This window comes from Capra hircus, chromosome 14 (genome assembly GCF_001704415.2).
Source record: "Capra hircus breed San Clemente chromosome 14, ASM170441v1, whole genome shotgun sequence".
NCBI classification, from domain to species: domain Eukaryota; kingdom Metazoa; phylum Chordata; class Mammalia; order Artiodactyla; family Bovidae; genus Capra; species Capra hircus.
In genome coordinates, this window is record NC_030821.1 from 1032537 (window position 1) to 1057050 (window position 24514).

The window sequence follows — 24514 nt, forward strand, 5'->3', positions numbered from 1 at the left end:
GTGGAGAGAGTCCGCTCGATGCCACTGTTTGAGGGGGTGTCGCTCTATTGTCAAGAGAGTAACTGTAAAGTTTAGAGGCAGCCAGTGTGAAATGCTAGACTGTATCAGATAACACATATCAGCAAAGGAATAAAGTATTTCTTTTGATTTTCTACTTTGTTTTGTTTCTTTTTAAATATTTGGCTTACTTCTAGATCTGTTTTTTTGAAAAAATCCATTCATCAGATTCCCTCCAATAGCTTTAATTTGTTTTTTGTTTCTTTGCTTTTTGAAGTTTAGACTTAATCTCAAAATAAGAGATCTGTTTTTTAAAAAATAATGCAACTGTAATTATATATAAAACTTCTTGACTACAACTAATGCAGCCCAAAACGCAACTACTTTATTTTCTTGACTGCTTGCTCCATGTAATTTGTCATATCATAGATTTTTGCATACATCTCTCAAACATCATAATCTTTTCTATTGAAAATATTACCTGAGACAGTATTGAGTTCATACACTTTAATTTACCTTATTATTTCCCTGTGGGCAGGCATTTGTTTCAGATTTTATTTTTATGCAAGTAATTCTCTCTGAGTGTCTTCATACAGAAGCTCCTTTTTTGTCAAATTATGCTTAGGATAAATCCCTTAAATATATTTTTGGTAAAAAGGTTAATTTTAGCTTCATTGTAAGGTGCTTATCTTCAGAGGATTTTCATGCTCTTGGTGTTACCACCATAACGCTTTCTGAAGAGATTATGCCTAGTTCACATCATCAGCGTTTTCAGGTTTTCAAAAATGAAGCTTTGGTGTAACTTGCTTGTGGCTGTGAAATACAGTAAGTAGTAAAGCAGGTCTTGGTGGCCCGCCACCCACCGCTAACCCGCGGCATTCTCCATTCTCCGGCCACTCTCTGTGCCTCTCTCCTGATGCTCTTCACCTGTGCATTGCGAGTAAGTAAATGGTGTCTCAGCTGTTTTTCCTTCAATGTTCTGTTGCTTTTCTGTACAGTGTACCACACAGATATATGATCTGTATGTTTACTTTGCCTTTAGTTTTTGAATTATGTGAAAACTGTGTGACTCTCAATATGACTTGGCTTTTTTTCACTGAACGTTAGGCTGCTGACACTCACCCATATCGCTGCATAAGGCCGTAATCCATCGACGTCTGCCATCATGCTTTGTGCTCCATATGCTGTTTTATTGCCATTGTGGCAACTTGATAATTAACTATGATTACCATTTTAGATGGTTATTGATTATGATTCTCATTATAGTCAAGTTTATGATATATTTCTTTAATTAAGAATATGACTGTTTTTCTTTATGTGTTAGGAGTAGGTACTATTCCTGTTTCTTTTTACTGGAAAATCCTATTTATACTTCATGCTGGATGTGGTTATCTTTTGTGATCTTTGTGTTTGAATGGTTTTTTTAAAACATGTTATATTTGAGCAACTCTCCCTTACCCACCGGGGTATGCTTTTTGTTTGGTTTTTTGTTTAGTTTTGTTTGTAAGACCTGAATTACTTTTTACTCTCTAGTAACCTGGGGTGAACCAGTGGAATTTGAGAACTGGCATCGGAGAGAATATGAACCTGGTTCTATTTGAAAACTGAAAGATGATGAATTCTTTGGCTTTCATAATCATAATCAAATCATTAACAATTATTTTTCTATTCTGTCCATTTATGGATAAGTAAATTTAAGCAGAGATATATTAAATAATTTGCCCTCGATGACATACCCAAGTAATAGCCAACTCAGTGCTAGATCCAAATCCAGTTTTCCATTTGACAAAGGAAAATGAGACACAAAGAACTGTCTTACCTGGACTGGATCTCTAATTTTTGGATGATTTGGCATTGGAACCTGGGTATCCTGGTACGACAGTGCTCTTCATGTTTCACCATTAGAACATTTCATGTTTCAAATATCTTTATAATCCCTAGATTATTTTGATCTGTTAGTTAAATATTATAATGGAATTTATTAATAAATTTCGGGGAGAACAGGCATGCTTAACTCTATGCAAAGTTCCACATAAATAGTAAAAACCGCGCGTGACACGGCTCTGCTCCAGAACATAGGCTCTGGTTTGCATGCTGAGCAGCTCAGCCAGGTGGACGGTCCTTCCTGAACGTTCATTCTTCTCGGACGCGAGTCTGTTAGAGCCCCGACAAAGGAGCAGGTCCGATGGGAGCTCCAGCAGCTTTGAAAGCAGTGTTCTTTTTATTATCAGAGTTTACTGTTGAACTGAGACTGGTTTTAAGGCAGACTGTTTTCTTCTTTGGGGAAGTAAAGAAGGAAATCCCTGGTTTTCCTCTTTTTGCATCTTAGGGCTCTCCAAATATCGTCCAGCTAACTCGCGATCTGCTCTGACGCCCCAGCACTCAGCAGGCTGTGACGGCACGCCCACCACAAAGCCTCAGTGGAACATGGAGCTCCCACGGAAGGGGACAGGTAACGCACAGTTGCTGTCGTCATCACTTTACTCAAGAGCGAAGCTGTGAGCTTCATAAAGTTTCTTTATCAAACTACAGCTCTGAGGGCATTCATTACGGTACTATCCAACAGACTTCTTTCTTCAAATACAAGCTGCATGCATATTTTTGAATTACTTTTGATCCGCAGTGCTCTGCTAGCTTCAGAGACGTGCAGCACACTGTTTCTGGTAAATGTACATGCGTTCTTCTCCAGAGTGTATGGCTTGTTAGAGAGTGCTGGGAGTTGGTCACTGTGCTGTGGACGCAGTAGGTCCTTGCCGGTTATCTGTCTTCTGTGTCACAGTGTGTCTGTTCATCCCACGCTCCTAGTCTCTGCCTTCCCCCATTTCCCCTGTGGTAACTACAAACTTGTTTTCTATGTCTGTGGGTCTGTTTCTGTTCTGTGAATAAGTTCATTGGTGTATCGGTATATATACCGCACGCATGAATCATATCGTGCATTGGTCTCTCTCTGCCTCCTTCACTCAGTGTGGCCATCTCTGGGGCCGTCTGTGTTGCTGCACATGGCATGATTTCGCTCTTTTTCATGGCTGAGTAGTGGTCCATTGCAGTCCACGTCTCTAGCCATTCATTTGTCACTGGGTACTTAGGTTGCTTCTGTGTCTTAGTCACTGTAGATAGTGTTGCTAATGAACACTGGAGTGCATGTATCTTTTGGAATTATGCTTTTCTCCAGATATATGCCCAGGAGTGGGACTGCTGAATCATATGTTAACTCTGTTTAGTTTTCTAAGGAACCTCCATACTGTTCTCCATGGTAGTTCTACTAATTTATATTCTCATCAGTACTGTGGGAGGGTTCTTTTTTCTCCACACCCTCTCTAGCATTTAATGTATGTAGACTTCTGATGATGGTTATTCCAACTGGAGTGGAGTGATACCTCATTTTAGTTTTTATTTACATGTCTCTAATAATTAGTGATCTTGAACATTTTTCATGTGCCTGTTGGCCATCTGTATGTCTTTTTCACACAGGTGTCTATTTAGATTTTATGCCCGGTTTTTTAACTGAACTGTTAGTTTTTTTGACACTGATCTATGTGAGCTGTTTGTATATTTGGGAAATTAATCCCTTGTCAGTCACATAGTTTGCAAATATTTTCTCCCATTCTGTAGGTAGTCTTTTCATTTGCTATGCAAAACCTTAAGCCCCATTTGTTTATTTTTGCTTTTGTTTCCATTACTCTAGGAAAGGATACAGAAAGATGGTGCTGTGATATATGCCCCAGAGTGCTCTGTCCAGGGCCATTCTGTCATTTTCATTTTCTTGAAGAGATCTCTAGTCTTTCCCATTCTGTTCTTTTCCTCTATTTCTTTGCATTGATCGCTGAAGAAGGCTTTCTTATCTCTTCTTGCTATTCTTTGGAACTCTGCATTCAGATGCTTATATCTTTCCTTTTCTCCTTTGCTTTTCGCCTCTCTTCTTTTCACAGCTATTTGTAAGGCCTCCCAAGACAGCCATTTTGCTTTTTTGCATTTCTTTTCCATGGGGATGGTCTGGATCCCTGTCTCCTGTACAGTGTCACGAACCTCATTCCATAGTTCATCAGGCACTCTATGTATCAGATCTAGGCCCTTAAATCTATTTCTCACTTCCACTGCATAATCATAAGGGATTTGATTTAGGTCATACCTGAATGGTCTAGCGGTTTTCCCTACTTTCTTCAATTTAAGTCTGAATTTGGCAATAAGGAGTTCATGATCTCAGCCACGGTCAGCTCCTGGTCTTGTTTTTGTTGACTGTATAGAGCTTCTCCATATTTGGCTGCAAAGAATATAATCAGTCTGATTTCGGTGTTGACCATCTGGTGATGTCCATGTGTAGAGTCTTCTCTTGTGTTGTTGGAAGAGGATGTTTGCTATGACCAGTGCATTTTCTTGGCAAAACTCTATTAGTCTTTGCCCTGCTTCATTCCACATTCCAAGGCCAAATTTGCCTGTTACTCCAGGTGTTTCTTGACATCCTACTTTTGCGTTCCCGTCCCCTATAATGAAAAGGACATCTTTTTTGGGTGTTAGTTCTAAAAGGTCTTGTAGGTCTTCATAGAACCGTTCAACTTTAGCTTCTTCAGCATTACTGGTCGGGACATAGACTTGGATTCCTGTGATATTGAATGGTTTGCCTTGGAGATGAACAGAGATCATTCTGTCGTTTTTGAGATTGCATCCAAGTACTGCCTTTTGGACTCTTTTGTTGACCATAATGGCTACTCCATTTCTTTTGAGGGATTCCTGCCCGCAGTAGTAGATATAATGGTCATTTGAATTAAATCCACCCATTTCAGTCCATTTTAGTTCGCTGATTGCTAGAATGTAGACGTTCACCCTTGCCATCTCTTGTTTGACCACTTCCAGTTTGCCTTGATTCATGGACCTGACATTCCAGGTTCCTGTGCAATATTGCTCTTTACAGCATCGGACCTTGCTTCTATCACCAGTCACATCCACAGCAGGGTATTGTTTTTGCTTTGGCTTCATCCCTTCATTCTTTCTGGAGTTACTTCTCCACTGATCTCCAGTAGCATATTGGGCTCCTAATGACCTGGGGAGTTCCTCTTTTGGTATCCTATCATTTTGCCTTTTCCTACTGTTCACGGGGTTTTCAAGGCAACAGTACTGAAGTGGCTTGCCATTCCCTTCTCCAGTGGACCACATTCTGTCAGACCTCTCCACCATCACCCGCCTGTCTTGGGTTGCCCTGTGGGCATGGTTCAGTTTCACTGAGTTAGACAAGGCTGTGGTCCTAGTGTGATTAGATTGACTAGTTTTCTGTGAGTATAGTTTCAGTGTATCTGCCATCTGATGCTTCTTGCAAACCTACCATCTTACTTGGGTTTCTCTTACCTTGGGCATGGGGTATCTCTCACGGCTGCTCCAGCAAAGCGCAGCTGCTGCTCCTTACCTTGGATGAGGGGTATCTCCTCACCGCCGCCCTTCCTAACCTTCAACGTGGGATGGTATCTGGTCTTACATTTAGATCCTTAATCCATTTTGAGTTTGCTGTTGTATTTGGTATTAGAGAATGGTTTAATTTCATTATTTTATAGGGAGCCCAGTTTTCTCAGCACCACTTATTGAAAAGACTATCTTTTTTCTCCATTGTATACTCTGGCCTCCTTTGTCATAAGTTAATTGACTGTAGGCGTAAGGGTTTATTTCTGGGCGTTTATCCTGTTTCATTGATTTATATTTCTGTCTTTGTGCCAGCACCGTACTATTTCGTTTACTGTCGCTTTGGAGTGTACTCTTAAGTCACAGAGCCTGCTTTCTCCAGCTTCATATTTCTTCCTTAAAATTACTTTGACTTAAAGACTTTAAAATTACACTTTTTGCTATTTCAAAAATAATATGCTCCTATTATATACAACTTTGAAATCGTAGAGAAGAGGGGTAAAAATTGTCCCCGATTATGCCATTTCCAGAGAAGGCAGTGGCACCCCACTCCAGTGCTCTTGCCTGGAAAATCCCATGGACGGAGGAGCCTGGTGGGCTGCCGTCCATGGAGTCGCAAAGAGTAGGACACGACCAAGCGACTTCATTTTCACGTTTCACTTTCATGCATTGGGGAAGGAAATGGCAACCCGCTCCAGTGTTCTTGCCTGGAGAATCCGAGGGGCAGCGGAACCTGGTGGGCTGCCGTCTATGGGGTCGCACAGAGTTGGACACGACTGAAGCGACTCAGCAGCAGCAGCAGCAGCATGCCATTTCAGCTCAGTTCAGTTCAGTCGCTCAGTCGTGTCCAACTCTTTGCAGCCCTATGGACTGCAGCACGCCAGGCCTCCCTGTCCATCACCAACTCCCAAAAGTCCACCCAAACTCATGTCCATCGAATCAGTGGTGCCATCCAACTGTCTCATCCTCTGTCATCCCCTTCTCCTCCTGCCTTCAATCTTTCCCAGAATCAGGGTCATTTCAAATGAGCCAGCTCTTCGCATCACGTAGCCAAAGTATTGGAGTTTTAGCTTCAACATCAGTCCTTCCAGTGAACACCCAGGACTGATCTCCTTTAGGATAGACTGGTTGGACCTCCTTGCAGTCCAAAGGACTCTCAAGAGTCTTCTCCAACCTTCTCCCACGGTTCAAAAGCATCAATTCTTCTGTGCTCAGCTTTCTTTAGAGTCCAACTCACATCCATACATGACCACTGGAAGAACCATAGCCTTGACTAGACAGACCTTTGTTGGCAAAATAATGTCTCTGCTTTTTAATATGCTGTTTAGGTTGGTCAAGGCTTCCCTGACAGCTCAGAGGTTAAAGCGTCTGCCTCCAATGCGGGAGACCTGGGTTCAATCCCGGGGTTGGGAAGATCCCCTGGAGAAGGAAATAGCAACCCACTCCAGTATTCTTGTCTGGAGAATCCCATGGACGGAGGAGCCTAGTGGGCTGTAGTCCATGGGGTTGCAAACAGTCAGACATGACTGAGCAACTTCATTCACTCACTAGGTTGGTCATAACTTTCCTTCCAAGAAGTAAGCATCTTTTAATTTCATGGATGCGGTCACCATCTGCAGTGATTTTGGAGCCCCCCAAAATAAAGTCTGCCACTGTTTCCCCATCTATTTCCCATGAAGTGATGGGACCAGATGCCATGATCTTCGTTTTCTGAATGTTGAGCTTTAAGCCAACTTTTTCACTCTCCTCTTTCACTTTCATCAAGAGGCTTTTTAGCTCCTCTTCACTTTCTGCCATAAGGGTGGTGTCATCTGCATATCTGAGGTTATTGATATTTCTCCCAGCAGTCTTGATTCCAGCTTGTGCTTCTTCCAGCCCAGCGTTTCTCATGATGGACTCTGCATTGAAGTGAAATAAGCAGGGTGACAATATACAGCCTTGATGTACTCCTTTTCCTATTTGGGACCAGTCCGTTGTTCCATGTCCAGTTCTAACTGCTGCTTCCTGACCTGCATACAGATTCTCAAGAGGCAGGTCAGGTGTCCTGGTATTCCCATCTGTTTCAGAATTTTTCACAGTTTGTTGTGATCCACACAAAGGCTTTGGCATAGCCAATAAAGCAGAAATAGATGTTTTTCTGTAACTCTCTTGCTTTTTTGATGATCCAGCGGATGTTGGCAATTTGATCTCTGGTTCCTCTGCCTTTTCTAAATCCAGCTCGAACATCTGGAAGCTCACAATTCACATATTGCTGAAGCCTGGCTTGGAGAATTTTGAGCATTACTTTACTAGCGTGTAAGATGAGTGCAATTGTGTGGTAGTTTGAGCATTCTTTGGCATTGCCTTTCTTTGAGGTTGGAATGAAAACTGACCTTTTCTTCTCCTGTGGCCACTGCTGAGTTTTCCAGATTTGCTGGCATAATGAGTGCAGCACTTTCACAGCATCATCTTTTAGGATTTGAAACAGCTCAGCTGGAATTCCACCACCTCCACTAGCTTTGTCCATTGTGATGCTTCCTAAGGCCCGCTTGACTTCACATTCCAGTTGTCTGGCTCTAAGTGAGTGATCACACCATCGTGATTATCTGTGTCGTGAAGATCTTTTTTGTACAGTTCTTCTGTGTATTCTTGCCACCTCTTCTTAATATCTTCTGCTTCTGTTAGGTCCATACCATTTCTGTCCTTTATCAAGCCCATCTTTGCATGAAATGTTCCCTTGGTATCTCTTAAGTCTTTATCATCCTGTTTTTTTCCTCTATTTGTTTGCATTGATCACTGAGGAAGTCTTTCTTATCTCTCCTTGCTATTCTTTGGAACTCTGCATTCAAATGGATATACCTTTCCTTTTCTCCTTTGCTTTTCGCTTCCCTTCTTTTCACAGCTATTTGTAAGGCCTCCCCAGACAACCATTTTGCTTTTTTGCATTTCTTTTCCATGGGGATGGTCTTGATCCCTCTCTTGTGTATGGTGTCATGAACCTCTGTCCATACTTCATCAGGCAGTCTGTTTATCAGATCCAGTCCCTTAAATCTATTTCTCACTTCCACTGCATAATCATTAGGGATTTGATTTAGGTCATACCTGAATGGTCTAGTGGTTTCTACTTTCTTCAATTTGAGTCTGAATTTGGCAATAAGGAGTTCATGATCTGAGCCACAGTCAGCTCCCAGTCTTGTTTTTGCTGACTGTATAGAGCTTCTCCATATTTGGCTACAAAGAGTATAATCAGTCTGATTTCGGTGTTGACCATCTGGTGATGTCCATGTGTAGAGCCTTCTGTTGTGTTGTTGGAAGAGGGTATTTGCTATGACCAGTGCATTCTCTTAGCGTAATGCTGTGAGCCTTTGCCCTGCTTCATTCTGTACTCCAAGGCCAAATTTGCCTGTTATTCCAGGTGTTTCTTAACTTCCTACTTTTGCATTCCAGTCCCCTATAATGAAAAGGATATCTATTTTGAGTGTTTGTTCTAAAAGGTATTGTAGGTCTTCATAAAACCATCCAACTTCGGCTTCTTCAAAGTTACTGTTCCGGGTATAGTCTTGGATCACTATGATATTGAATGGTTTGCCTTAGAAACGCACAGAGATCATTCTGTCATTTTTGAGACTGCATCCAAGTACTGCATTTTGGAGACGTACTGGAGAAGGAAATGGCAACCCACTCCAGTACTTCTTGCCTTGGAAATTCCATGGATAGAGGAGCTTGGTGCAGGCTACTATCCATGGGGTCACAAAGAGTCGGGCACAAGTGAGCGACTTCACTTCACTTCACTGCATTTTGGACTCTTTTGTTGACTATGCGGGCTACTCCATTTCTTCTTAGGGATTCTTGCCCACCGTAGTAGTTACAATGGTCACCTGAGTTAAATTCACCCATTCCAGTCCATTTTAGTTCGGTGATTCCTAGAATGTCGACGTTCACTCTTGCCATCTCCTGTTTGACCACTTCCAATTTGCCTTGATTCATGCACCTGACATTCTAGATTCCTATGGAATATTGCTCTTTACAGCATCGGATCTTGCTTCTATCACCAGTCACATCCACAGCTAGGTATTGTTTTTGCTTTGACTCCATCCCTTTATTCTTCTGGAGTTATTTCTCCACTGATCTCCAGTAGCATATTGGGCACCTCCCAACCTGAGGAGTTCATCTTTCAGGGTCCTATCTTTTTGCCTTTTCATACTGTTCATGGGCTTCTCAGGCAGGAATACTGAAGTAGCTTGCTATTCCCTTCTCTGTGGACCACATTCTGTCAGACCTCTCCACCATGACCCGCCCGTCTTGGGTGGCCCTACAGGGCATGGCTCATGGTTTCATTGAGTTAGACAAGCTGTGGTCTGTGTGATCAGATTGGCTAGTTGTCTGTGACTGTGGTTTCTGTCTGTCTGCCCTCTGATGCCATCTCTCAGTGCCTGCCGTCTTACTGGGGTGTCTCTGACCTTGGACGTGGGGTATCTCCTCTCGGCCGCTTGTCGCTCCAGCGCTGCGTTAGGCTGTTTAAAGAGACCTATGATGTAACATTTTACTCCTTCCTTGCAGTGCTCTTTCAGAGAATATTCTAGTTTGAAAGATGTCAGCTTCCCTAGAAACTGTCAAATCTATACCTTTATAACTTTATAGAATAGTCAACTTATTTCTCCTCTCACCCTCCCCATGACAGTTTTTACAGTTGATCATGCATGATCAGTCATGAGGACTTGATGCTATATATACCTAGAAGACTAACATATTTTGTCTTTTAAATTATTTCATACTTATTGGACTTAGGTTTCCAAAAGAATTCTGTTTCGATGTGATTATTCCCCAGTTTGACTGTTTTACATTGTCTTCTGTTTACTCTGTTCTTGTTCTTACAAAATGAAGATTGTCGTCCAAATAGAGTAAACAAGTGATGCTGATGAAGAGAGACTCAGCCTTCAGATTTTGGAGGGACAGGGAGTAAAAATAAGATACATAAGCAAAATCATTTTTAAAAAAATAGTTTTTCCAAAAGTCATTAGTCAGGCTTCCCAATGCCAACCGATGGAGCTTGCTTACATAAACCATGTTTTTAATCATGTAAACAGAAGAGGAACTGTTTATTGCCTTGAGGAGCTCAGGAGCCAGCTGGGAGGAGTAGGAGATTGAACAGAAGTGGCCCCGCAGAGCCCAGGGGTCTCAGGGCCTGGCTGCTGGCGGCCGCCTCTCTGTGTGTGTATGTGTGCTCTCTGAGGCCTCGGCTGCTGGTTGCCCGTGTGTGTGTGTGTGTGTGTGTGTGTGTGTGTGTGCGTGTGTGTGTGTGCGCGTGTGTGCGCGCGCGCGCGCGCTCTCTGAGGCCTCAGGCTGCTGGCAGCCATGTCTCTCTGTATGCTGTCGTCATTTATTGAAACAGTTGCTCACAGAGTGTATTTCAGAAGGAAGTTAGCTGAAGACTTCAGCACTTACCTTTAATACATGAATCTTGACAGTGCTTGGCCCTCCCTTGCCAATTTTGTATTCTCTGGTTTTGTTTGGGGTTTAGAGTAATTTTGCTTTCTTATACTTATTAAGAGTTTATCAGACATGAAAATTTTTCTACATCTTTTAAAATGATAACGCTTAGGGCATTTCAAACCTCAATCTGATATAATTGGAGAGTGACACTTCACCTACCTTCCATGCCTTTAGGAAAATAAATTCTGTCTAATAAATTCTTATTCTAGTGAAAAATCCAAGCATGTTTGTTTGGTTTTTCCTAGCGACGTGGCGTACTAGCCTATGTATAGAAGCAGATCTTAACGCCGTTCTGTGTCCACCAGTGCACCTCTGTGTCACCGTTTCATGTTGCTTCATCTTCACCTTTTTTCGAGTCTCTTTACAGTTCCAGTTCTCGTAGCATCACGTGGGAAGACTGGAGAGGCGGTAAGAGCATCGTCGTGAGGAGGAGGAGAACGCTGCCGCTGTGGCCCTGGTGGCTTCAGGGTCGGGCCCCTTACGCCACCAGGGTGTTACATGGGCTGATGTGTAAAGCTTCATTTTGAATATGGCCTTTAATTTGCCTTTGGAGTTTCCCTTAAATATATTTGTGCTCTGCGCTCTGACCGCTGAAACGGTTAGTCGTTCAGTGGTGATCGATTCCTTGCGACCCCATGGGCTGTGGCGTGCCAGGCTCCTCTGTCCATGGAATTCTTAAGGCAAGAATGATGGAGTCGGTAGTCGTTCCCTCCTTCAGGGATTCTTCCTGACCCAGGGGTCAGACCAGGCTCTCCTGCAGTGCAGGCATGTTCTTCACCCTCTAGCACCAGTGAAGCGGCAGTGACCACTGAGCACGTCTTAAAATTCATCAGTGACGTTATCAGAGTTTAGAAAACATTGATACTGCAAATGATAGCGTTCCAAAAGTTTAACTCATACTTGTATTTTCCTTTGGAATTCTAAAAACAGGTTTCCGGTAGACATGTTGTATTTGATAGGTAACGTTCCCAAACTAGCCAACGAAAACCCTTTTTAACTTACACTATACAGAAGAATAGAAGTATCAAACCCAGCTACTATGTGTAACAGTGTTTCCAAGAGAAAGGGCACTCAGTTCAGTTCCTCAGTCCAGTCCGACTCTTTGCGACCCCATGAATCGCAGCACGCCAGGCCTCCCTGTCCATCACCAACTCCCGGAGTTCACTCAGACTCACGTCCATCGAGTCAGTGATGCCATCCAGCCATCTCATCCTCTGTCCCCTTCTCCTCCTGGCCCCAGTCCCTCCCAGCATCAGAGTCTTTTCCAATGAGTCAACTCTTCGCATGAGGTGGCCAAAGTACTGGAGCTTCAGCTTTAGCATCATTCCTTCCAAAGAAATCCCAGGGCTGATCTCCTTTAGAATGGACTGTTGGATCTCCTTGCAGTCCAAGGGACTCTCAAGGGTCTTCTCCAACACCACAGTTCAAAAGCATCAATTCTTCGGCGCTCAGCTTTCTTCACAGTCCAACTCTCACATCCATACATGACCACAGGAAAAACCACAGCCTTGACTAGATACACCTTTGTTGGCAAAGTAATGTCTCTGCTTTTTAATATGCTGTCTAGGTTGGTCATCACTTTCCTTCCAAGGAGTAAGCGTCTTTTAATTTCATGGCTGCAGTCACCATCTGCAGTGATTTTGGAGCCCAGAAAAATAAAATCTGCCATTGTTTCCCCATCTATTTCCCATGAAGTGATGGGACCGGATGCCATGATCTTCATTTTCTGAATGTTGAGCTTTAAGCCAGCTTTTTCACTCCTCTTTCACTTTCATCAAGAGGCTTTTTAGTTCCTCTTCACTTTCTGCCGTAAGGGTGGTGTCATCTGCGTATCTGAGGTTATTGATATTTCTCCTGGCAATCTTGATTCCAGCTTGTGCTTCTTCCAGCCCAGCGTTTCTCATGATGTGCTCTGCATAGAAGTTAAATAAGCAGGGTGACAATATACAGCCTTGACGTACTCATTTTCCTATTTGGAACCAATCTGTTGTTCCATGTCCAATTCTAACTTGCTTCCTGACCTGCATATAGGTTTCTCAAGAGGCAGGTCAGGTGGTCTGGTGTTCCCATCTCTTTCAGAATTTTCCACAGTTTATTGTGATCCACACAGTCAAAGGCTTTGGCATAGTCAATAAAGCAGAAATAGATGTTTTTCTAGAACTCGCTTGTTTTTTCCATGATCCAGAGGATGTTGGCAATTTGATCTCTGGTTCCTCTGCCTTTTCTAAAACCAGCTTGAACATCAAGAAGTTCACAGTTCACGTATTGCTGAAGCCTGGCTTGGAGAATGTTGAGCATTACTTTACTAGCATGTGAGATGAGTGCAATTGTGCGGTAGTTTGAGCATTCTTTTGCATTGCCTTTCTTTGGAATTGAAATGAAAACTGATCTTTTCCAGCCCTGTGGCCACTGCTGACTTTTCCAAATTTGCTGGCATATTGAGTGCAGCACTTTCACAGCATCATCTTTCAGGATTTGAAATAGCTCAACTGGAATTCCATCACCTCCACTAGCTTTGTTGGTAGTGATGCTTTCTAAGGCCCCCTTGACTTCACGTTCCAGGATGCCAGGCTTAGGTGAGTGATCACACCATCGTGATTATCCGGGTCATAAAGCTCTTCTGTTTTTTGCTATGTGAGCAGCACAGCTCTAACCCAGCCCAGAGGATGAGGGCAGTGAGAGAGGAGCAGAGGCTGGGGCCTCCTGCTGTGGCATCCACCGTGGCCTAGGGCTCTGGCAGGGAGGCTCCTGGTAGTGGTGAGGGGCCCTGGGAGCTCTCTTAAATCTCTGGTGATGCTAGATAAAAGTTCACAGGTGGGTTTGCAGGGCTTTATTCAAGCTCATCCAACTAAGGCACCTTTTATTTGGCTATAGAATTCTTACAAAAATTTTTTGAAGTAGGGGACTGAAAATGAAATTGCAGATGAAGATTCACATTTCCAGCTTCTCTCAGAAAAAGAGGCAGCTTCAGGCCGGGACTTGCTTTCCATTCCCGCGGTCCCTTTTGTGTTGCGCCGGGCGGTCTGCTTTGGCGCTTAAGACGCTGCTTGCTGTTTCTGAGCTGCCCGCCCTAGGGCTGGCCCCCCAGATGTCTGCTGAGAGATGGGATGTGTGCAGACATCATCTGGGAGGGATGGACCCTGCCAAGGAGAGCAGAGGTCAAGGTGTGCTCTCCAACCCCTCCCCCCAAAGCCGGTTTCCCTTTCCTTGCACAGGCTGCTGCTGCTGCTGGTGCTAAGTCGCGTCAGTGTGTCGGACTCTGTGCGCCCCCGTAGATGGCAGCCCACCAGGCTCCCCCATCCCTGCGGGGGAATGTTTTAGGGCAGGGGTAGAGCATGTTTGGTGAGTTCTGCCATTTGGGGTAAGAACTGAGGAGCAGCAGGAGTGTTCATTGTCATTTAACTTGACCTTCTCCCGAGCTGGGGAGGGAATCGGAGGAGGGCTGCGGGGCTGGGTGCACTGTGCACACCTCTCCTCGGCCCGGCGCCCCCTCCTGTCCCCTCCCCTCCCCCAGGGTCCCTTCCCCTCCCCCCTCCCCTCCCCCAGGGTCCCTTCCCCTCCCCCTCCCTCCCCTCCCCTCCCCCCTCCCCTCCCCTCCCCTCCCCCTCCCCTCCCTCCCCTCCCCCCTCCCCTCCCCCAGCACCCCTTCCCCTCCTCCCCTCCCCTCCCCCGACGCCCCTCCCCCGACGCCCCCTCCCCTCCTCTCCCTCCCCTGGGGCTGCCCTGGGAGCAGGGGAGGTGGGTGGCAGGAGGGGCTGAGGGGACCCCTGGGGTGGGTTTCTGCTGGGAGGGAGGAACAGAGCTCCTGCAGTGCTGAGAAGGGGTTGCTGGTTACCTAACAGTCAGAAAGGCGCTGTCCTGGTTCAGAAATCCTTTTTTTTTTTTTTTTAAAAAAGGCTAGAGTTCTTTCTTCTGAAACTAAAAAAAGACTTGGATTTTTTTCTTTAAATTATTATACAATTCTACACTTTCTTTTAAAATTTGAAGAGCCCGAAGAACAGACTTCAGACTTCTAACAGAAACTGCAGGTTTTGTGTTAAATGTAAATAGATACCGAATGTGATGAATTTAATGGAATTAGCAGGCTACTCACTGTTACTAGCACTTTTATCAAATGGGCTGGAAAGCCTCTACATTAGGTTTGTCTTAAATACCTTTTTTGTTTGCTTTGCATTTGTTAAATTGACTGCAGCTAACCCTTATCCACAGTGAACTGCTGAGGCCTCTAGGAAAGATTTTATGTTAGATGGAACAACAAAGCTGACCATCTGTTGTGTTCTTTGTCTGTAACTTGCAGTGGGCAGACTACGGTATTGTGAATTGCTTTCATCTTCTTTTCCTGAAGAGTCTATCTGCAGTAGAGACATGTTTTACGTCACTAAAGTGCTGCCATTAACTTTGGTTTTAATTTCTGGTTTCTGTGGGAGTTTAGGCAGCTTGCAGTGTTCTGTTAATTTCGGGTGAGTAGCAGCGGTTTAGTTTAAAGGGGCTTCATCAGCTTTTAAATGAATGTTGCCTGACCTTGAGAGGACAAGTGCTGAGGCATCCTGCAAACCCCTAAAATGATGGGTATGTGGAGTTGTGCGTGTTACTGTCCATGTCATGGGGACGGTAATAGACGCGTTTTTTCCAGTAGCGATTCTGTGGAGTAACTATTACATCATGATGCTAGTATGAAAGTAAGCTCAAATCTGACTGTTAGATGGGTTCACATGAGAGAGAAGTTGTATTTTCTTACCATGTTGAATTAGACCTGGTAAAAATTATTCAGAAAAGAAATTAAACAAATAAAAAATATATATTGTCTATATAAATGAAAACTTAAGAGCTAAAGGTTAGTATGATGATAGAGTAATACTAGGTTTTATCTGACGTTCTATTCTAATGAATATTTTTGTATATATTTCTTTGCACTTATGCATTAGCACATTTGTAGGGTATGTTTCTAGGAATGAACTTTCTAAATTAAAAGTATGAGCATTTAACACTTTTACAGATAGTGCTGATTTGTTGTAACTTGTTCTTTTTAAAAAATGATTTTATTAGAACTGTGAAGTTGTCAGACTAGTATAAAGAGCCTCCTCTAACCTTTACTTAGCTACAGAAATGATCAGTCTTGTTTAAGCTATAGCCACCCCATTTCTACCCTTCTCAATAATTTTGAAACAAATCTTACATATTTTATGGATAAATAATTCTGTGTGTATCTGTAAAAGATAAGGGCTTTAACAACTGATAGCCATGATAATATTCTTGTACTTTAAAATGTAAAGGTTTTTTGTATCATTAAATATTCAGTTATTATGTACATTCCAGTTGAGTCATTCATAAATGCCCTTATTTTTAGTGCTGTATTTGTTTGAATCCTTGTCCACAGAAGCAATTGACAGATACATCCTTTACATCTTTAAAATTAGAAGTTTCCAGTCCGTTGTTTTTTTCTTTTCCCCCCTTTACAATATGTATTTGTTGTAAACACCAGGGTTTTGATCTTTAGTTTTCAAGTCTGTGTTTTGCTAATTGTGATATAATTAAAATACTAGAGTCCTCTATATTTCCTTTAACTTTATAGTTGTATCTGGAAGCTTAATTGGATTCAGGTTTATGGATGGTGGTATGTTCTTCCATCTGGAAGTGTACAGTGTCTAGTTGACTTTTTATATGAGATTATCCACTAATACATTCAAAGCATCAGTCCATTAATTCATTAAGGATTGCAAGATTGTGACATTCTAATTCATCTTTCTGTTTTTATTTATAAGTTGATTATTCCTGTGAAGCTGGGTGGTCTGTTGTTATCCATTGGTATAGCTCATATAGCCAAGGAAAGAAAAAGACTTGATTCTCTTTGTGTATTTAGTCAGTTTCAAAAGAGTAAATTGGCCAACATCCTCCAGTGGTGACCAATCACTTCTAGTCATAGAAGTTATTATCTTTATCAAATTCAAATTTTTCCAACTCCGATTGGTGAGAAACCCTTAAGTTGACTCTTAAATTTTTGAGTAGACTTTTAACTTCCTTTCTACTATTATACCTGATGTTTCAGGCTCATCTTGTAAATATTCTATCCAGACCTGCAATCAGCCATTTGTCCTAGAAGCCCTAGTTCCTAACACCTTTATCCTTGGATCTAGCTAATCCATTGTCTCCTTAATAGACTTTATGCTAATCAAGAGAAATGCAAGATGTGTTTGATTTTTCTAACTTTTCATTTTTCGCTAGAGGGTAGTCGGTTCACAGTGCTGCAATAGTCTCACATGCCCACAGAGTGGCTCACTCACACGCATACGCGTATCTGTTCTCTTTCACTTCTCCCATTCAGGTTGTCACACGGTGTCGGCAGAATTCCCCACGCTGCCCAAGCAGACCCTTGTTAGCTGTCTACTTCGAACCCAGCAGGATCGCCTTCCACCCCAGCGTCCCGGCTGCCCCACCCCGGCGGCCGGAAGTTTGCTCTCTAAGTCTCCCGGCCTATCTCTGCTTTGTGATGAGCTCATTTGGTATCGTCCCTTTTAGAGTCTCTGAATAAGCTGTGTCACACAGTCTTTCTCCTTCTCTGTCTGGCTGACTCCACTCAGTGTGATGGCCTGCAGGTCCTTCCACGCTGCTGCAGACGGCATCACGGCTTCCTTTCCACGGCTGAGCCATACTCCGGCGCGTGTGCGCGCCACGTCTTGATGTGTTCCTCTGGAACAGGACACTTAGCTTCTTCCATTGTCTTGGCTGCTGTGGACGTCGCCGCAGTGACCATGGGTGCTCGCAGCCTCTCAGACCGCGTTTCCCGTGGGTGTGTGCCCAGGAGTGGGAGGGCTGTATTTTTAGATTTTTAAAGAACCTTCATACTGTTTTCCATCGTGACTGTGCCAGTTTATGTCCCCATCAGCAAGGTAGGAGGGTTCACACGCTGTGCCCGTCCTGTCTCGCGTTTATTGTTGGTGGATGTTTTTATGATGGCCATTTTGACTGGCACGAGATGATATCTGGTGGTTTTGATATGCAAGAAATGTAAGATCTATAGTCGGTGTATCTTGAATGCGGGTTGTAAGACCTCCAAACAAGAGATTGGCTTTACTTTTGAAGTGGTTAACAGTGTCCCCTGGAAAGGAAGACTCTGGCTTGTACGCTTGGCAGTCGCCTCCACTGGGAAGTGCAGTTCCTGGTATAACCAGTGGCTTTTCTGCAATCCAAGTAGCTTGGCAGGTTAGGATTGGATGGTAAAATGTCTCTCGGTGGAGAAAAGGACCTCAGACTCCAAGCAGTGCAGACTGCCAGCTGGGAAGCTTTGCAGTCTGTTGACGTAGCCTGGCTAAGTAATGGATAGGGGTTAAAGGAATCTGTGAGGCTTTATTACTTCCCCTGTCACTTGGTTATGTGTATTCTGTTAGGTAGGGACTTGTATTCCCATATTTGTAGAATTGAGAATATAGTTATGTAGTTCATTTGAAATGAAAATTAAAAGTATATAGTAGCATATTTAACTGTAAATCAGATATCTCTCAAATTTTTTTCTTTTTCTGGGCACCAGTTATTTCAAAAGTACCAGGTCCCCAAACTAGCTCCTGTGTACAATCTCTCTCCTTTTTTGTGTTACTGTTAGTGTTAGCGTTCAAAACATCATGAATATAAAACTAATTTTGTGGTAGTACGGGGTGTGGATAATCTGTGAGGACAGGAATGTAAGCCCATCCACTTGTCCCGAAATGCTGGAGTAGTACCTGGCACAAAGAAAGCACAGTCGCCAGTACCAGCTTAATGAACTGCCTTTAACAGCTTGTTTCTGTTTCTGAACTAATAGTTTTCGCTTAGTCCTCTCCCTTCAAAATCAGTGGCCTTTAAATTGCATTTTGTCAGCTGAGTTCACCTGACATCCTGTTTAAAAAGAAACACAACAGTTACATGAATTTGTGACACTAATTCCTTCACTGAGCAGGTGTGGGGAAGTGGAGGATGCTGGATACTGCGCGGTGCCCTGAGAGACAGCGGTGAGGCCCCGCCCTCCAGGAGCTGCGTCTCGTGGGAGGGGCCAGAGAGAGGCGGGTGTGCGCAGTGGCCCCGAGCTCGGCCCTGGCCCTGCCCTAGGGCTGTTAGGTTTTGTGGCTCAGATTTCCTAGCACCACCGTGGGCAAGTTGCTTACTTTCTCTGGGTCTTAATTTCCTCATCTGTATTATGTTGTAGAAGCTAATTCTTTTGGGGAAGTTTGGTGAAAATTTTCTTCCAAAATGATGTTTGAGCTGTTTTAAATCACTGAAGAACCTGAATGTTTTTTCCTCTCCTTCCCCCTCCTTCAGATTGCAGTTTAAATGTGACTTCCTTGCAGCAGTGCGTCCCTGATTCGCTCCGGCTGCCCTGCTAACTGAGGTCTCCAGCTGTGCGCCTGTTTGATTCTGCCTCTGTCTTTCTGCTGGTCCTCCCGGGGATGCTTGCTTCTCTTTGCGAGTCTGTTAAACTCCAGGAGAGCTGAGATCAGGGCCAGTTCACCGCCGCTCCCAGTCCCCATGTAGTTCCTGCTGCTTTTTACACGAACATGCAGGTCAGGCCAGAAATAAGGGAAGGCCATTCCAAGCCCAGGGATAGCATTTACAGACACACACACAGAGCTGTGAAAGGGCTAGTCTAGAGCATATAGAAAGGAATGGTGAAAGATAAGATAGATTCAAGATTCGGATTATAAACTGTCAGTAAACATAGTGCTAAAAGTTGATCTTTAGAAAAATTCTCTGGTGATGCTGCTTTGGGTTAAAAAACAAAACAAAACAAAAAACATGGCTTGGGGCTGAATTGGATCAAAATTAGCTCTGAGAATTTATGCTTTAAAAAAGAAAAGAAACTCCTGCATTAGAGTCCATTTTAGTGAAACACTTGGTCTAGTTTGGGTAAATATATATGTGTGTGTGTGTACATATGTATATACATATTAAAGTGGATATATATACACGTTCGCACAGGAATTCCCGCACTGAAGTCTTAAGGATTTTGTTCTGTCAGTAGAGCTGCCTGAGTTCTTAGACAAGTAATCACGGTCAGGGTTTTTAGGAGCAGAGCTGCGCAGCAGGGCCTCTGAACCCCAGCTCCATTGACATTTTGGGCCCTGAGAATTGTCTGCATTTGGGGGCTGTCCCACTCCAATTCTGACAACCAGAGTGTCTCCAGACGTTGTCAGACAGCCCCTGGGGAGAAAGGTCGCCCCTGGTTTAGAACCACTGCTCTGCAGCTGTGTAAGGTGTGGATTCAAGTGTAAGACACTTCAGGCGAAGAAGCCAGTTAGTAGGCGAGCACTCTGATCCAAGTGAGATGAGGTGGTCTGAGTTAGCACAGACAGGATAGAGGGGCAGATTTAAGAGATTCTGGGAAGTAAAAATAAACGAGACTCGGTAGCCAACTAGTCTACAAGGGAGAGGCCCTGAGATGATTCTTCCACGTTATTTTCCTGGTGGCGGTAATTTAGTTGCTAAGTCGCATCCTACTCTTGTGACCCCATGGGCTGGAGCCCGCCAGGCTCCTCTGTCCCTGGAGTGGTTGCCATTTCCTCCTCCAAGGGATGTTCCCAACCCAGGGATCAAACCCGCATCTCCTGCATTGCGGGCAGATTCTTTACCACTGAGCTACTTCCCTAAGAAAAGGGAAGCCCCTTTTCTTAGTTGGCTGCATGTAAAGTGGTACCATTAGCCAGGATAACACACAGAGAGAGGATTCTCTGGGCATGGCCCCAGGATTGCACGGTCTGGAGGAAGCAGGAAATTCTGTACATTACTCGCTATTATAGATCATAGAACGTTGGAAACAGAAAGAACCTTCAAAGACGTTTGCTCCATTTTTAGGTGGGATAAAATACATGCTGAATTTTCCCATTTCATCTGAAAGTTATGTTTTATTATACTGTTGTCTGTTAAGTGTGCACTGGGGTTGTATCTTTCAAAGTGTACATACCTCAGTCAAAAAATGCTAACCACCATCTGAGCCCTCAGCAAGTCAGTCTTTTCACTGATGGAAATATTTTGAAACATTGTAAAAATTACCAAAACGTGGCAGTGACACAGTGAGCGAATGCTGGTGGGAAGGGCTCCACTAGGCTCGCCGAAGGCAGGGTTGCTGCAAAGCTTCGCTTGTGGTTGATTAGCCAGCAGCCCTGTGTCTGCAGAGCGCAGGGGGACCACGCCTGCCTGTAGAGCTGCCCTTCCCAGCCCCGAGCCCAGAGCAGAGCTGCGGTTCCAGAGCTGTGTCTCCGTTGACCAGCGTCGGTCTTGATCTGTAAGAGACACGTCTGGTCATGTTGCTTCATGGTACTTTGAACTATTAAGTGTTAATTTCCAGAAGATGGTTTGATAGCACACTGGTCTATGTCATAATTTGTATAGACTGCAAGGAATTGAAATATTGCCTTCTCACAGTGCTGAAAAGTTAACGTTTGTGTAACTGATTGGATGTCTCAGTTGGATACTTCTCCCATTCCTAGTTTTTTCCATGGACGCGGTGAACACTGAGGAGCCCGTCATCTTTTCTGTCCCGCCACCAGCTCCCTTTGAGTTCCCTTTCCTTGTTACAACAGGAATTCATTTGAGTGTTTTTCACCTTGAAGGTAAAGAGCAGCCCCCTCTGGAGATGAGTGTCCATCCGGCCGCAGCAGCTCCGCTGTCGGTGTTTGGCAAGGAGCCCGCGTCCTCCAGGCACGGCGAGCACCACCACCACCACCACCGCGAGCACAAGAAGAGGAAGAAGAAGCACAAGCACAAGCACAGGCACAAGCACAAGCGGGACGGCCGGGAGCGGGGCCGGGCGCCGCTCGCCTTCCCCAGCCCCGCCGGCGGCAGGTCCGCGCGCTCCCCGCCCCTGTCGGACTGAGCCGGCCGGGACCGCGCGCAGACTGAGACGGGCCGGGGGACCGCTCCCCCTGCGTGCAGAACGGCATGCAGACTGAGACGGGACCGCACGCAGACTGAGACGGGCCGGCGGCCGCTCCCCCTGCGTGCAGAACGGCATGCAGACTGAGACTGCAGACTGAGACGGGACAGCACGCAGACTGAGACGGGACAGCACGCAGACTGAGACGGGCCGGGGGCCGCTCCCCTGCATACAGAACAGTATACAGACCCAGCCCTTCATCAGCTGGGAAGATGATAGAAAAAGTCACCTCTTGTAGAGACTCAAGTTCTAAATATTTGATTTATATTATTTATGCAGTTGAAACCTAATTAGGAAAATGTGTTTTATCGTCCTGAGTAAACCACCTCATCCGGTCTCTTCCTGGACACACACACAGAGCAGACCCTCCCTCAGGGCCTCGTGTGCACGGGCAGCCCCCATCGCATCATGGTCTCCGTGTGCACTGCCAAAGTCAATTATGTTTTAAAGCCTTTGATTGATACGATGGTACAAAGTTATGTTTTAAACAGAAGCTACTGCCAAGCCTGTGGTAAAACCACTGTTTCCAGTGAAAGATTGTATAGCACCATTTGGAACTACTGAATGCTGGAGCCTTTTCTAGAGGGCTCTTCTGTTGCGTGTTTTTGTGTGTATCTGTTAACTGTAGAAGCCAATGCTGAAGTTTTCAGAGGCAGCTTAAAAAAAAAAGGCTCTTTTGATAGCACATTTGGTCATTATGTTGTTGGACTTTAACAAAACTACCAAATCCACGGTTCTCAAATCAAGATGTTTAAATTATAACTTCCTTTTTTTCATTAAGTATAAGTGAATACATTCATATGTAGAACATGTTTACCAAATGTGCACAATTAATACACCCAATACATATTCTAAAATTATTTCTCTTAACGATGGTACCTTAAAAAGGTGTTTATATGCTGTTCATAAGCGTAAATGTAGACATTTTGACCCTCAGCGTGAGTATACCAGCAGTATTTAAAAAACATACGAAACATTTTGGTTTCCTACTTCAATAGTTTGAATGCTTGTGTGGGTTTTTTAATTTCCAAATTTACCATGTGCTTTGTTGTTTGCCTAAAAATGTTGCTCATACCTGTTCTATTTTAATCATTCCCCTTATCATTTAGAAAGTGTGACTGAATACTTCTTCCCAGAATAGATGTTTCAAAGGGATTTGGTAATGTTGGGCTTAAATATACTTGTTTAATAAATAACTTTTTAAATCGATCATTTTGCCGTTGTGTTTTCTCATAGCTTCTGTTGCCTTTCTCTTTCTGTGTGTATATAATATACCTGTTCACAAGTTTGAAGAGAGCTGTTGGATAGGTAGGATTTGAGATGGCCCTGTTAGGAAGAATGGTTTCAGTAGGCAGAGGGGACAGAGTTTTCTCAGCAGAAGAGACGTATTTTCAGATGATTGGAGGATACATTTCAAAATAACTATGTGAGGTATGAAGTCAGCAATGAGTAATATAATTTAGTGGCCTCTTATATAGCAAGCATGGTGCTAGGAGCTGTTTGCTATGCATTTTTCTAAATTGGCTATCTACATTGGATGTTTCTCATGAGGCACACTTTTTATGCTGAGCTTTCTGTTCTTTAACCTGGTGGATAGATATAAACAATGAAAATTCATATTTATAGTTGCTGCTGCTGCTAAGTTGCTTCAGTCATGTCGGACTCTGTGCGACCCCATAGATGGCAGCCCACCAGGCTCCCCCGTCCCTGGGATTTTCCAGGCAAGAGTACTGGAGTGGGTTGCCATTTCCTTCTCCAGTGCATGAAAGGGAAAAGTGAAAGTGAAGTCACTCAGTCGTGTCCAACTCTTCGCGACCCCATGGACTGCAGCCCACCAGGCTCCTCCGTCCATGGGATTTTCCAGGCAAGAGGACTGGAGTGGGTGCCACTGCCTTCTCCATTTTTATAGTTAACTACATATAAATAATAAAACTTCAAGTGTAAGTTTCTTTAGTCTTCTCCCCCAGAGGCAATTACTGTGGCCAGTATTACATGTATAGAGCTTTGTTTTTAAAACTACTGATAAACTTGCAGAAATTTTTATCTTTGTATAGTTTTTATGTAGGTTTTTGGTTTTTTTTTTTAATTTGTTCATTTGGCTATGGCAGTTCTTAGTTGCCACATGCAGGATCTTTGATCTTTGATCTTGGTTGGGGCAAGTAGGACCTTGTTCCCTGGCCAAGGGCCGAGCCCAGCCCCTGCATTGGGACCCTGGGGTCCAGCCCTGAGCCACCAGGGAAGTCCCTGGAGGTCTTCAACAGTCACTTATGGCTACTGCATTTTGTATTGTGCCAACAAAGGTCTTTCTTATTCCATAATTATAAAAGAATTCTCCCAGTTTTTCTCTTGGCTTTAAAGTCTTGAATTTCAGATTTATATCCCTTATCCAAGTAGAGTCGATCTGGAATTTATTTTGATAGAAGGTAGGAGGTAAGGACCCGCTTTTTATTTCCTTCCAATATGGTATACCCGATACCACGTGCTTAAAACTCCAGATTTACTCTCTGACTTGCAGGCGTTGTATACATTTGGGCTCACTCGGGGGCTTTGTAGCGGGTTTCGTGGGGCCTGCACCACACTGTTCAGATCATTGTAACGTGTGATGTTTTGAAGTTCTGTCTCATTAATTTTCTCTTACAGAATTTCTTGGCTATTCTTGTGGGTTAGACATTTTTTTCTGGTTGACTGACTTATATACAGTAGAACTCATTCCTTGTAGTGTACGTTTCTGTGGATTTTGACAAATGTCTGAAATTG

General features: G+C 43.9%; 1 protein-coding gene across 4 annotated transcripts in view; it reads left to right on the forward strand.

Annotated features, from left to right (window-relative positions):
* Positions 1-22966, forward strand: part of TAF2 (TATA-box binding protein associated factor 2) — a 92887-nt gene extending 69921 nt beyond the window's left edge. For 3 of the 4 annotated variants that reach the window (XM_018058151.1, XM_018058153.1, XM_018058155.1), the window contains 2 exons: positions 2327-2449; positions 21435-22966. In XM_018058151.1, the coding sequence (XP_017913640.1) occupies positions 2327-2449; positions 21435-21697 (386 nt within the window). In that variant the 3' untranslated portion in view covers positions 21698-22966. The remainder of the gene's footprint in view (positions 1-2326; positions 2450-21434) is intronic. The other variant, XM_018058152.1, reaches the window with a different exon arrangement.